This window comes from Gallinula chloropus, assembly GCF_964237585.1.
Source record: "Gallinula chloropus genome assembly, chromosome: 2".
In the NCBI taxonomy this organism is placed as follows: domain Eukaryota; kingdom Metazoa; phylum Chordata; class Aves; order Gruiformes; family Rallidae; genus Gallinula; species Gallinula chloropus.
This window is the reverse complement of record NC_140086.1, coordinates 107,297,238-107,310,492: the sequence shown is the minus strand read 5'-3', so window position 1 is coordinate 107,310,492 and position 13,255 is coordinate 107,297,238. Positions and strand designations below refer to the sequence as shown.

General features: G+C 42.0%; 1 protein-coding gene across 2 annotated transcripts in view; it reads right to left on the bottom strand.

Annotated features, from left to right (window-relative positions):
- Window positions 1-12,473, bottom strand: part of GLI3 (GLI family zinc finger 3) — a gene marked incomplete at both ends in the record, with an annotated part of 199,930 nt that extends 187,457 nt beyond the window's left edge. For both annotated transcript variants that reach the window (XM_084279716.1, XM_084279717.1), the window contains one exon: window positions 12,350-12,473. In XM_084279716.1, the coding sequence (XP_084135842.1) occupies window positions 12,350-12,473 (124 nt within the window). The remainder of the gene's footprint in view (window positions 1-12,349) is intronic.
- Between the last annotated feature and the right edge of the window lie 782 nt (window positions 12,474-13,255).

Here is a 13,255-nt window from a genome sequence, read left to right as displayed (position 1 = left end):
ATCTAGGTTTATAGACTTCAGATGAAACTGTAAATTGAATATTAAACACACATTTTTATCAAATCATATTTCTCCCAGAGAAGGCTGAGGACTACCTGTTTATTTTTTTAATCTGATCCGCTATGTTTACAAGTGGTAGGAAAGCTGGTTGTATCAGCCACTCCATCTTTTTAGTTCCGTTCAAACGACTTTGATTTTGTCTTTCTAGCACCGTTAAGAAAACTATAATGCAAAAATAAAATAAAATAAAAATCTATAGTCTGTGAAAAGGCTCTCTGAAATCCATCAACCAAGTTGTATCCATAATTGCTTCCCTGGCTTATCAAAAAAAGGCTCATTTGCATTATCTGTTATCTTTAGATACCCATCCTGGTCTATAAACAGAGTTATCAATCCCGTTCAGAGGCCAGTCCACAAATTGAAGATTTCTATAGAGGGAATTAGCTATAAACAAGCCCGAGGCAATTTTCTTTGACAGCCAATGGTAAACCATAGGAAGTAACTTTAATAGTGATTTACAGTTCTTCTCTGGTTTCCATCCAACTTTTCCTTCTTGTGCTTCTGTTCAATCCAAAAAGGAATTTTTCAGATGTTCTAATTTCCCATTCAAGATGCAATCAATCCCAACTCTAGGTGTGTCTAATCCAATTTTTACGGTATGTTCATGGGCCAGCACCAGAGAAAAAGAACTCTCTTTTTATTTTCTTTCAATTGCCTCTGCTGCAATCACAAGACTTGTCATCTCCTGGTGTGAAATGCACAACAGTAGAAGAGAGAGCGAAGGAGATTTCAGGGAGAGGGGGAGAGAGAGAGAGAGAGAGAGAGAGAGAGAAATGAGCCAACCTACCGAAAAGAAAGGGGAAAAGAGATACATGAAAATAACATTAACATTTTTGAATTATCCTACATACAGAAACCTTCCATTTACCAGAATAATTAATTAACTCAAGATTTTTAATGTCTGTTCAGAGTTTTTAAGTAAGTTCCTCATTTAAATCACAATATGCTATTAGAAGCGGGGTATTTAGGAATGGTCTCGAGCCTCACACCACCCATCTTCCTCATCTGTACCCCAGCGAGGTCAGACTGCAGTCCTGTACTGCTTGCTCACGCACACACATTCTTACACACACGAGTAAAACCCATCGCCTGACCTCCCGCACCACGGAGAGTCAGAGGACTGCTCCTTCTTTACAAACGAAAGATCTCGTCTCTTAAGGACTTAACATACATTCTGGCTAACTCTGAACTTCCAAGAGACGTTCACTTAAAATATTTATTTTTCCAATCTCTAATTAAAAAAAAATTCTCTGAGATGCTGACACACACAGTGATCTTAACGTGGATCACAGGCACAGCAAAGAAATAACATGCAGAGGCATGGTTCCTCTCTGGGTAAACTACAGCAAATTAAGAAAAAGCAGCCAAAACCCACTGACAACAGAGAACTATATGGATTTAAATCTGTGAGAGTAGCTACAGAAGGACAGAGGAGGAGAGCGCCCAGGAGTTTAGCAATTAATAAATACCCCTGTCTCAACACAGACTGACAGAAATTGTTTCCTTTTACAATAAAGAAAAATATTTTATTTCATATATTATATGAAACCTTTACACTCTCCTATTACTTTTTCTCTGCCTATGGCGTGCACATATATCTATACACACACACATATATATATTTATCTGTGCATGGGTTATTTTTTCCATGATTGAAAGCTACCCTAATGGGTAGGCACTAATGGATTTGAAGTGATAAGGAAAAGGCGGACATGCAAAATGCTCCAGAACTTCTGTTCCTAATCAATCACCAGAGATCAGTGACATCATTCAGGCCTTTGATCAGAGCTCCCCTTTCAAGCTTAAAAAGGGGGATAGATTGACCCACACCAGCCGAGGGACTGAAGAAACACCTAGGATACAATTCACAGTGAAATATGAGAAGTCACCGGCATCCTTCTTCAGAAAAACTATCCCTTCCCACCTTCCTCAAGGAATACAGCGTGCATTCCAGAGCAACCAAGCACAAACAACAGATTTATCTCTTTCCTCAACAATCAGAATATAGCTGGGGAAACAACACATCACAAAATCCTTTCAGGTTTTATTTTCAAAGCCTGCACACGCGTTTTATCCCAAGCAGGCAGTTTATTACGTTTGCTCGTGTTTAAAAATCTTCTCGAATCCATTAGTACAAAAAAAAAACCCAAACAAATTTATTTTTCAAAAATGCCTGAGCAGCTTTAACAAGGAAACGCTGATGCTTGTTTTTTAAAGAAGAAATAATTTTCAGGAGAACCAGCATCACGGCAAGCACCCCCTACGCTTAGCGCCGGCCTTTGTCCACATCAGGGCATTCAGAGAGTTCAGATCACTAATCCCACTTCAGCTAAAATTGAGCTCCATTGTTTCTCAGTTCATCTGAGTTTCCATGGCACTTACTAGGACTTAAGTGTTATTTACTTAGTGCAGTTTGTTAAAAACAAAAAACAATAACTAGATCTCAACGTGAGCACCAGGTTTGCTTCCCGCCCCCCCCCCCCCCCGTTTTTCTCTTTACTTTGAATAAACTCGAGATGCCATCAGCACTTTACAGGCTTGGACACTTCTTCTGTCTAAATTCTTCGAGAAAAGCAAAGTTGAAAATAGACCTGAAAACGTTTGCTTCATTGTTTTGGCTTGGTTTTCCCCCATCTGTATTTTTAAAAAAAATCTAATTGAGCTTCCTGAACAGCAGCAAAAATGTAGTTTATTATCTCCCTCATCAGGTGATCAATGATTTCATTAATAAGACAGATAACAAAACTGTCATATCATCGACACAGTTATGAAAGATGATCCCGGCTCCTTGCTCCATTTTCCAAGGTCTGGGATTCTCTGTGGCAGCTCTGAGTCCATTCAATATTTTCCACAGACAGAGAAAAGTGAAAATCCATTTTGAAACCAATTTCAATTAGGATCCAGAAGCTGTTATCACAGGTGTCGCAGAATGGGCCCGTAAGTGGAAATGTCGCCTATCCATTCTGAAATGAAACCTTATCAGGGGCTACGAAGATGGCTGAGGACAGCCTATCTGTAAATTACTTTTCGTCCTGTGTTAACTCAACCCTAGTTCTGTCATATGGAATTCTTTCCAGTCCCTTGTAATAATCTAATGACTAACTAGGCGCTGCACCAAAACGGCTTTTATTCTGCTCGGGCTTCCCCCGACGAAGGGGGCTGCAAATGCAAATAACCAGAGGCGGCCAGGCGAGCCGGCGTATTTAGTAATATCATTTAAAAGCTCTCATAGTTTATAACAGGGAAGTAGCGAGCTTGCATTCTGAAGCTTGTCTCCACCCATTGCATTCCTGGTGATTTTTCAATTGCAAACTCCAAGGCCCAGTTATTTCATTAATTCAGCACCCAAGTAGTGAGGCTTTTCTCTCACATCTTTCAGTCTCCTTTTAGCAAATTATCCCATGACGGAGGATTTATTCAGTCAAAGACCTCGGACTTTGAGAGGCAACAAAAGAATCAAGAGACTTTCTGGTCCACCTGCCTGGCGAATGATGAGGCAGGGTAAAGCCTCCCCTAGAGAAACCAATCAAACCATTGTGTGGCACAGTCAGACCTTTTCAACTGTCAAGCCAGGAGAGCAGGAAAAGAGATGAAAGAACTCAGGATGAAGCTACCATTTACAGAACCATGTGGGAATGGTCTCCGAAGATTTAATAATTGGGATGGAACTCAACTTTCTGAAAACTAAAAGAAAGAGGGAAAAAAAAAAAGGAAAGAAAAGAAAGGAAAAGTAAAGAAAAGAGAGAAGAGAAGGGAGAGAAAGAAGGAAAGAAAAGAGAGAGACCAGGAGGAGGGAAAACACTACGGGTCAGGCCCAGAAGGAAACTTTTCTGAAAAATCTTCTGTTGTTATGTATGAAGCCCTGTGCTGGAAAACAAGAGGAAAGCAAGCACACAACAGGGACAGAGAAGGAGCAAGGGAGAAGGCACAGCTTGTAAGGCTAACTTAAGTTTCAGCAGTTTATCACCTCATCTCAGGAAAAACTGCACGGGTACAAATCTATTCTGTTCAGCAGAACAAAGAAAATCCCTCCAGTTTGGGGTATCTGCGGGCATTTTCAAGCTATCACATATGCCCGACTGAAGTTTTCGCCTTTCCACTTGACCGCACCTGGAAGATGCGTGATAAGTGGTTGCAGCTAATGAATGGAAACCCGCGCGTTTTCAGCAGTTGGCCTGTGCGAAGAATGTGCACAGGCAGCTCCTGTGCGTGTGTAGCACGGCTCCAGATGATTGCACGCACCAGATTAGGAGCTGCTTTTTTAATACTTTTTTTTTTTTTTTATGATCTGACCCGTAATACCCTGCAAGCCAAATTTTAAAATCATCATTTGAACAAACCCCAGTATTTCCTGCACGCTTTTCTCTCCCGAAGTGCCCCTGCGCACTTGAAATACCCATTTGTCAGCAGGTCCGGATCACATTTACAAGTAAATCAACTTTTTTTTTTTTTTTTCCCCGAACTGCCAGCCCTACAACAAAAATAGAATCTGCAAATTAAATTGTGACCACTTGCAGTATACATCAAAGGCAAAGACTTTTAATGGGAAATAAGATAATAACCCAGCAATAAAATCCATCTCACTGCCTCTCGGTTGGGACGGCAAAAGAATGCATCTCCCTCCCACCCTCGCCCCAAAATAATGAGACAGGGCTTGGAAAGAATACAGAGACTGTAGTTTTAATACAGTACCTTCTTTACATAATCACATACCAGACCCTAAGCACACTTCTCCCGCTTACTGGCATATGTATTTAGTAACTATTTCTATGTAAGCAGAAGCTGAGGTTTTATATCTTCTGGAAAGGGAGGGGGGGAAGTAAATAGAAACATACAGAGCAGGGATATAATCAAACGCAACACTGACGCCTGATTATTTCCTTTTAACTGGAGACAGATATGAAATAGAAAACATCCAGGAAAGAAAAGATGAATGCCATTTGAAAATCTGTTAAGTAATGTAATTACTTCAACTGCCTTAATTTACACAGCTCAAATTGTAAAGCCAAATACCGTGTCTGCCAGAGGGCTTGCCTGGTTTTAAGTAAATTAGAAGGATTTTTTTTAAATTCTCTTTATTTACTTCATGAAGAAGATTTACTCCACGAAGCTCCTTCATTTTCAAATTCCCAAGTCTGGGCTCTTTTCAGGACCGAGGAAAAGTCTCAGGATGAGGAGTTTTTGGCCTTTTTAAAATTTTTGTTAGTGCCCTTCCAATCCTCCCCAGCTGCGTAGCACCCAGGTGTTTGTTGAGGTGCATTTCCAGCGGCAGGGAGGATGGTCACTGGGAGCAGCAGCACCACTGCAGAGACATTCCATGCCATGCCACTGCTGCAGCCTCCCCACTTTGGTGGCATGGGCTGGCACAGCCCTACAAGGTCATTAGGAGGCACCTTCTCTTTTAGGGTATATTCCCCAGGGACCAGCACTTAACAGCAGCGAGCCTAGCCTTTTCTGGAAGGCTAACAGCATCGCTGAAGCTTCAGCTGCCTGGAGGTTTTTTCCTACTAAAAATCAAATTTCTGGGTTGCTTCCCCCTGCACTCCCCCAGTACTGGGGGCTGTTAATGCCTGAATTTTTTGAGATCTGATTGGTACTGGACTCCTGCAAAGCACAAGCTACAAACACAGGGCTGTTGCCATACTCCAGTGACCCATTTTAAACCTTATTATTATCACTTCTTACTCTATTTCAAAACCGAGGTACAATTGTAATATGGTTGCTTGGGTGTTTTGTTTTTTGTTTTTCAGGAAGAAAACATCCCCAGTGTATAATTCCCTAAATTTAACCTCCACCTTGTCCAGGTGGCAAGCTTCTACAGCTAACTAATGTTTTCTCCCGATTCCACCTCGTGTTATCCAGCAGGATGTTAAGTCATTACTTACTGATTACAGTGATTGCAGGGATAAGCCACTCAATCATCTCTTTCTGGAACTTGCAAAGGGATACAGCAGGATTGACATTTAATATCCCTTATGCTATTAACCACTGCAGGGAGGGGAGAGAAGGGGGGAAAAAAGGAGGGAAATCTCTGCAGAATTAATGAAGCAATCCTGTCTTGCACTTGCAGATCGCAGGCTTTGGCACAGGGTAAGGGTAGGGCTGGCTCACTGAGGAACAACACGACAAAACAGGATCAGGCAGAATGAGTTATTACAGTCTTCAATAAACTCTAACTTGATGACTGAAATTTTATTAGGAAGCATAAAGGACCACGGGTGCATTACTCCAAATGAACGTGTATTTAATCAGCTACTCACATCAGATTACAATATACCAAGACATGGAGTCCCCACTTAATTACAGCCTGCGATTCTTTTGCTTCCAATACTTCCAGGCACCAGGAGAGCTTATCCTCCCCCAAGGATTGGTACCGTCTTTTTGCTTATCCTCTTAGGACCTGGCCACAATTAGGAGAACAGAAGGGTACACAAAAACTTACAAGTAAGTTCAGGTCTTTATCGTTACGTTTCTGTGCTGCTTCACGGGACCACCCTACCCTTGCTTCCCATGCTACTGCATGCCACCATTGCAGACAGGCATTTCTTGCAGTATTTGTCTCGCTGGAAAACAAAACCCTCAGAAAAACATTGAAGACATCACGTCTAATATCTAATATTGTTTGATAAAATCCTAATAAGGACTTTGTTTCCTTCTTGACCTGGAAATGAGAAGTGAAGAGGGTCCTTCATCCTCTTTCGTTTCAGCAGAGGACAAGGGCATCTCCTGATCACTCTGCAGAATCAGGTCTCATATGATCAATTCAGGACTCAATCTGCAGGCCACTAAAAGAGTACAGGCAATGTTTCTTGATACCTAACAACTTCTTTTGAACCCTGACCTCTCAACGGGACCCTGAGCACATCAGTCCAATGAGGGGGCCAAGAATGGGTATTATGATTAACACCTATTTTATGGTGAGCTTGAAAGCAAGCAGCAGGACAAATAACCAACTGAATGTTTCAACAGGAAATGTGATTCTTATGGGGTCGCAGACTGCTGAATACTTTGCTCATTCAATCCTGAAACAACTACTAACAAGAAAAAAAAAAAGAGAAAGAGAGACCCAGATGAAGCTGGCTCTTCTTCTGAAAGAATCAAAGTGGACGCATGAACTTCCTCTCATTTATTCATCTATCAAGCTTGGTTTTAAGTTACATCACCATTAAGATAATAATTTCTGCTTTCTATCACTTTAGAGTATGTTCTCAATAACTATCTGATTCTGATAAAGGTAGTCAAGTCCACAACCTACATACGTTTATAATTAGCTTTTTTTTTTGAGTTGGAGTAATAGGTTAATAAGAAATATCAGATTACACTGGAACTAGCTCATGGGTCAAAAACTAGACAAAACACATCAAACTGAAAATAAGTGCTTGCCTGTCAGGCACTGGAGGAGTCTCCACACAATAACTGCATTGTTTGAATGCAACATTAAAAACATCAGTTAAGAGCCAAAACGTGCAAAGGAGGAAAGTATTTTGAAGTCATGACAAAATTCACAGGCCAAACAGTAAATAAAATAGGGATGAACACAGCACTGCAGTCTCCTGACGCTCTCCGAGCAATGCTGCAACATGCAGCTTTGCCCTGTAAAAGTACTAATGCAGCCCTGGCAGAAATTTCCTGGGCTTTTCAGAAAATGAAGCGAAAAATTCATTACACCCATACTACAGATAGAGAGTGAAAAAAACTAAATCACATATAGCTGAGGGCTGTATTAGGTTAGCGTGAAGGGTTTCGGTCAACGCCTTTTAGGAAGCAGCCTAACAATAAATCTGATTCACCTACAAAACGGAGTGCAGAGTCAAAGCAGCTGGACTGGCAAAGCATTAAAGCGACCACCTAATTGTAAGCGTGCAAATACCCATGTCAGGGCCAACAGAGCTGTTCCCGTGCCTAAAGCGAGTACTCGCTGAACTGGAGCTTGAGACTTTACTGGGATGATGGGACATGGGAGAGCTGGTGCATCCCCGTGCTGGGGTGCAGGAGGGTGCTGCACCAGCGCAGGCAGCACGGCTGTGCAGACAGGGCAGCGAACCCTATGGTTTTTGCTCAGGCACCGCAACACTCAGCCTGATACATGAACTCCGTGTGCTGCTGATGTCAGTGACAGCTCATATGCCAGGCTGCGAGGAGCAGGCACACTGCTCGGTCTGGCAGCCCCACTGCTCGCCGGCAGAGCAGCGTGGAGGAGTAGCCAAGAACAAGCTTCTGTGCCAGCGTTCATCACTCTTCAGCAAGGCAGGTCACCACCACGTGGTCCTGAAGAGTCCTTTTGAATCCTGGGCTTATTTGAAACTACAGGAGGTACCATATTATCCAAGAGCGGTCCTAGTAAGGCAGGTTTCATGAGCAGCAACGCCAGGCAAAGGACTCTCCAAGGACAGCAGAGAACTATGAGCTTTTCAATGGACACCACTCTTCAGAAAGCCAATCCAAGCACAACTTGATAGAAACCTGTGTGTGCACCCTGCGAATTTTAGGATGATGACCTAAATGCATGTGCAGATACAGTCCTACTGCTTTGTCCCCAGAACTGTGGCAGGTACACACATGTGGTCTGAGACACTGGCCTGATTACCCCAGCGTACTAACAGTGACACAGTCATGACATAAACACTATATTTACTTACTGTTGTTATCACTTTGCCAAAGCAGATCAGTCTGAGGCTATCAAATCACATGACAGAAAAAAGTAAGCTTTTATTATACTTTAGCACAACCTTTCTATTCCTACAGACTTTTGTGAATGAGCGTCTCCATCTTTAGTAGCTTTTCGCCCCTCGGATATCAGCCTAGCAGAAAATACAGCAGTCAAACAAGAGAGGAGTAAAAGCAACAACACGCAAAGAAATGTACACTAGTAAACTGCAAGCAGTTTGGTTGAGATACACAAAATGAAACACAAAGGATAAAAAATCAAAAGCTTGCAAAAGTAAATCTAAAACAAAGAAGAGTGGTCCCAAATTGCAAAGTCCCATTGGGGATCTAAGTGCACTGAAGATTTTGTTAGTTATTACAAATTATAAATTTTTTCTTCTTTTTTGACCACATGTATTTTAAAGGAAGTTTTAATTTGCTCCAGCACTAAGACCTTCCCCACATGTTTCAGCCTGGAGCACATTTTAATGGCTTAGTTATAAATCCCCAAAATTAGGGGCTTATAATGGAAACGCTGGCAGGCCCTTATCTAACACCGTGCAAGCATCTCAGCAACACAGTCAGAGTTTGTAGTTAGGTAAGCGCAGCAGAAATCTTTTTAGCATTAAGTCATGACAGGAACTCAGCAGAAGTGGATGACATGCAATCTTACAGCCCACGCTGGGTCACTGGTCAAGCCTGGGACGCGGCTGGGGCCTACACGGGGCACCCACAAGCCTGGGCGTCCTGGCTCGCTGTTGGGGTTAACACACAGGAGCACCCTTCCCACTTCCTTTCCCTTGCGCCCAAGGCTCCTCGATGAGCCCTTTGCACACCACAGGATGTAAAAGTTTTCCACACTCCAGGTTAACGCTGCTTCCGCTACCGGGTGCGTCGAAATAATGGCATTTTCTTTGCTGCTTCGTGATCGCAAGCTTTGCCAAACCCCCGTAACTAACAGCTTAGCTTTTCAACCTATTTGTGATCCCAGTTCTGATTCCTTCAGAAGACAGCAGCGCTACTGAGAAAATACTAGTTTCTACATGACTCCTCAGACAGCTGCCACTCAAGTGCACGTTACCCTGCAAACTTTGCTAATTAATATGTTGGCCAGAGGAAGAGAAGCGCTGATATTAGACATGCTTCGGAGGTGACATCGGTATAATAGGCAGACGTTGCTCTGAGATGACAGCAGAGTCTTCTGTTAAAACCAGAGAGGATCGCTCTGTCTTTTTGTTATTTTTTAAGGGTACCTTACCTTGTTTAACGGAGCATTCAAATGCAAATTACTACCATTTAACATTACCACAGCCCTCTGCAAAAAAAAAAGAGGTACTGGTTCAACAAAAGCTGCTTGTTTTGTAGAAGTGGTGTCTTATATCAACTCATGATGTTCCTGTAGTAATACCCATTCCGGCATTAAGGAACAAAAGATGCAAATGCCATGCAAGATCCAGCTTTAATGCAAATTGCTCCTTGTAACCAAAATTCATTATCATGACAATCACATCTGCAAGATGCAAAACTTTAAAACACTCCAACAGTAAAACCCGTGTTTGAGTTCCTAGAGTTTTGGTATTTGTTTTGGTGCACGCTCCATGGAGTCTCTACACTAAGGTGAAATTTTTCAGATCCGGGAAGGAATGAAGTATTTTATCACTTTGCAGCCCAACCCTGCATCTCTGGCCAGTCATTTGCTTGGTTATACACAGAGATAGATTAGAAACCCAAAACCCAGAGATCCTCCTGACTTCTTTAAGTACACAGACTAACAAAACCAAGGCTTACCCACTGGAAACAACGGTAACTCTCATTACCTTAGCCCAACGAAGCCTCAGGCCCCAAGGTGTGTTCTACATTAGCATCTCATTGGCTAATAGGACACAATTCCAGTGACAAAAATTTCTGGTCATTCACTACTTTGAATGATTCAAACTCTTGAGAGTTTGAAGCCCCTGACACAAGCGCTACACCAGCCAGAGGAGTTAAGACCTAGTTAAGACCTAGTATAACTGTTAAAGCTGCTAGTTAGAATAGAGAAAGGAAAATATTTGACCACAGGACAAATCAGTGTCGGAATTAGGCTAAATCATCTTGAAGGCTATCTTTTTAGCCCTCTACATCTAAATGCTTAACAACAATGCTAAAGCTGGCCCAAACAGCCAGAGGTATGTGCAAACACCGAGTCTGAGTTCAAACCCCTGACACATCAAAGAATACCCATATGTGTTTAAGTGTGCATCTGCTTGAAAAGTTGGGCCAACATGGAAAATCCTATTATCAAAAAAAAAGCCAAAAAAACAATAGGGAGCTCTTCAGCTAACATGAACCACTGTAATTCTATTGACAGCAATGGATCTGTGCTGACCTACGCCAGCTGAGGATCTAATTTCATATGCCTTAGAAACGTGATGCAACTTTTTCCATAAGCTGCTCAAGAGTTTCTATGCTTTCGTGGGGATCAACTCCAACTACAAGACCAGCGGGTGCTGAGTTTGCTATGAATCTGAAGTCCAATCACACAGAAGGGTAGTGGGATATGTGCCATCTAATTTTTACTGCCCCACAGAGATTTCCCTCTAGTATGACCACAGGACTCGTGTATTTTCTGCTTTAGTCTAGTGGGAGATGATACATGTTTCTTTGAGAAAGCAGAAACCTTTCTTCAAGATACCAAAGTGAGAATCTGACCTGGACCACAAGCCCAGATGAGTGTGCATGATGGACACAAAAAGGGTATACAGAAAATGTTTTACCAGATTTACACTGTCCCTCCAAAATATGCAGAAAGACATCTCCTGTTTTTAACCATGATTAGACTGATTTGCAAAAAAACAGCAGTTCATCTGCAGCTATCCAAAATCCGCAGGTCGAAACTCTGCCCACACCTTTTCAAGCATTTTTCTTTCCTAATGCAAAGGGAAAGAAAATTGTAGGGAACAATAAATGCAGCCCTCTTCCACTGAGCAATGAAAGGGCCAGGGCTGGGATTACACACTCTCCAGAGAGGCAGAGAATATGTAAAATTGTCAAGTGAGGTCATCTCTGGGGAGAACTAAGCAAACCACTCCAGTTTTGCAAATCTACAAGCTGTACATTCACAACTTTGAAATTAATTCACGGGAGGATACACCCTTAGCTAGATGTTTTGTCCCTGGCCATTAAAGGACTTTGGGGAGGTGGGGGAAGCCCTTTGTGAGGAGCAAGTTTATTTGTAAAAGAAGAGAAGGGGAAAAAAAACCCTTTGCCATTAATTTTGACAGGGCTACTTCTGTCTCTTTTGTAATAACTAATTATCTAAGTAGTGTAAGAGATTTCAATGGCCAAATGCAAAGCACTAGCAAGCCCTGCCAGGCTTGTGACAATTTCCAAAACGCCAAAAACAGGAACTTCCTATAATAAATAACTTAGCACATTTACATCTCGAATTAGAACATCTGGAAGAAAAAGCCTACATCTGATGCCAAAACAGGCCTTATTGTATCCTACCACTTTCCACCACCACCACCCCCCTTCTTCGTTTTCTTTAGCCTTCCCCTTAGAACAAACACTGATCCAGGTGCAAATGCTCAATTCACAAGGAATGCAGTGAACATAAAATTACTGTAGGTTTGGCTGCTAGTAAATCCCTGCTGTTACTCACCATTGGAAGTTGTGCTGGAGGCAACAGCTTTCTCACTGACATCTGTTCGACTGGAGCATTTCACAATGGAATTCTCCACTTTTTTCTTCTCTGTCGTGGTTGAGCTATGGGACTGCGCCTCCATGATGACTTCTCATTACTTCAGCTCTCCTTGTACTAATACCTGAATAAAACAAAATAGTCATAAACTTGAAATACTATTCAAAAGTTCAACCCAAAAACCTCTCACACCTCTCACCTGAAGAAGAGCCTGTGGGACAACTGAATTAGCAGTCCACAGGCCATTTCTGGATGCCCATCAAATCACGATTGCATGCATGAATTCCTGAGGAATTTAAGGAAACACTAACACCAAAAATAACTATGCTTGCATTTAAAGAGAATCAGCATCACAAACCACTATGCTGCCTGATGGGTACATCCCTTTTTTTCAGGGTTTTAAAGGACTGAGGGGAAAAAATGCAGTGTTTTTCTCCTATGTCCAGAGCACTTTGGAACAACTCAAATGAAACCAAGACAGACCTTCATGTTGACTATAGAAGCCAAATATTTAAATTTCAACACTCATGCTATCCGAACACACTGCAGCAAGAATTATCCTGTCTATCTCTACACCTTGTCCTACTCATGTAAACATCTCTCACTTTGTTTGTTCAGAAATCTAACTCAAACAAAAGTGCAATGGAGCAACACCCTGAAAACCACAGGGAAAGGCAAATATTATTGCTAGCGGCAGATAATGAGATCACTTTCTTTTGCATGAAAACACTGCAAATGGAAAACACCGCAGAGGCATGTGTCTGGCTATCCTGCCTTTCCTGGCTGTTCTTAGTGTCATCTCCAATGACACGTCCATTTTAAAGACTGCAAACCACTTCTCCTCATTCTCAGAGCTTTTACATTCCT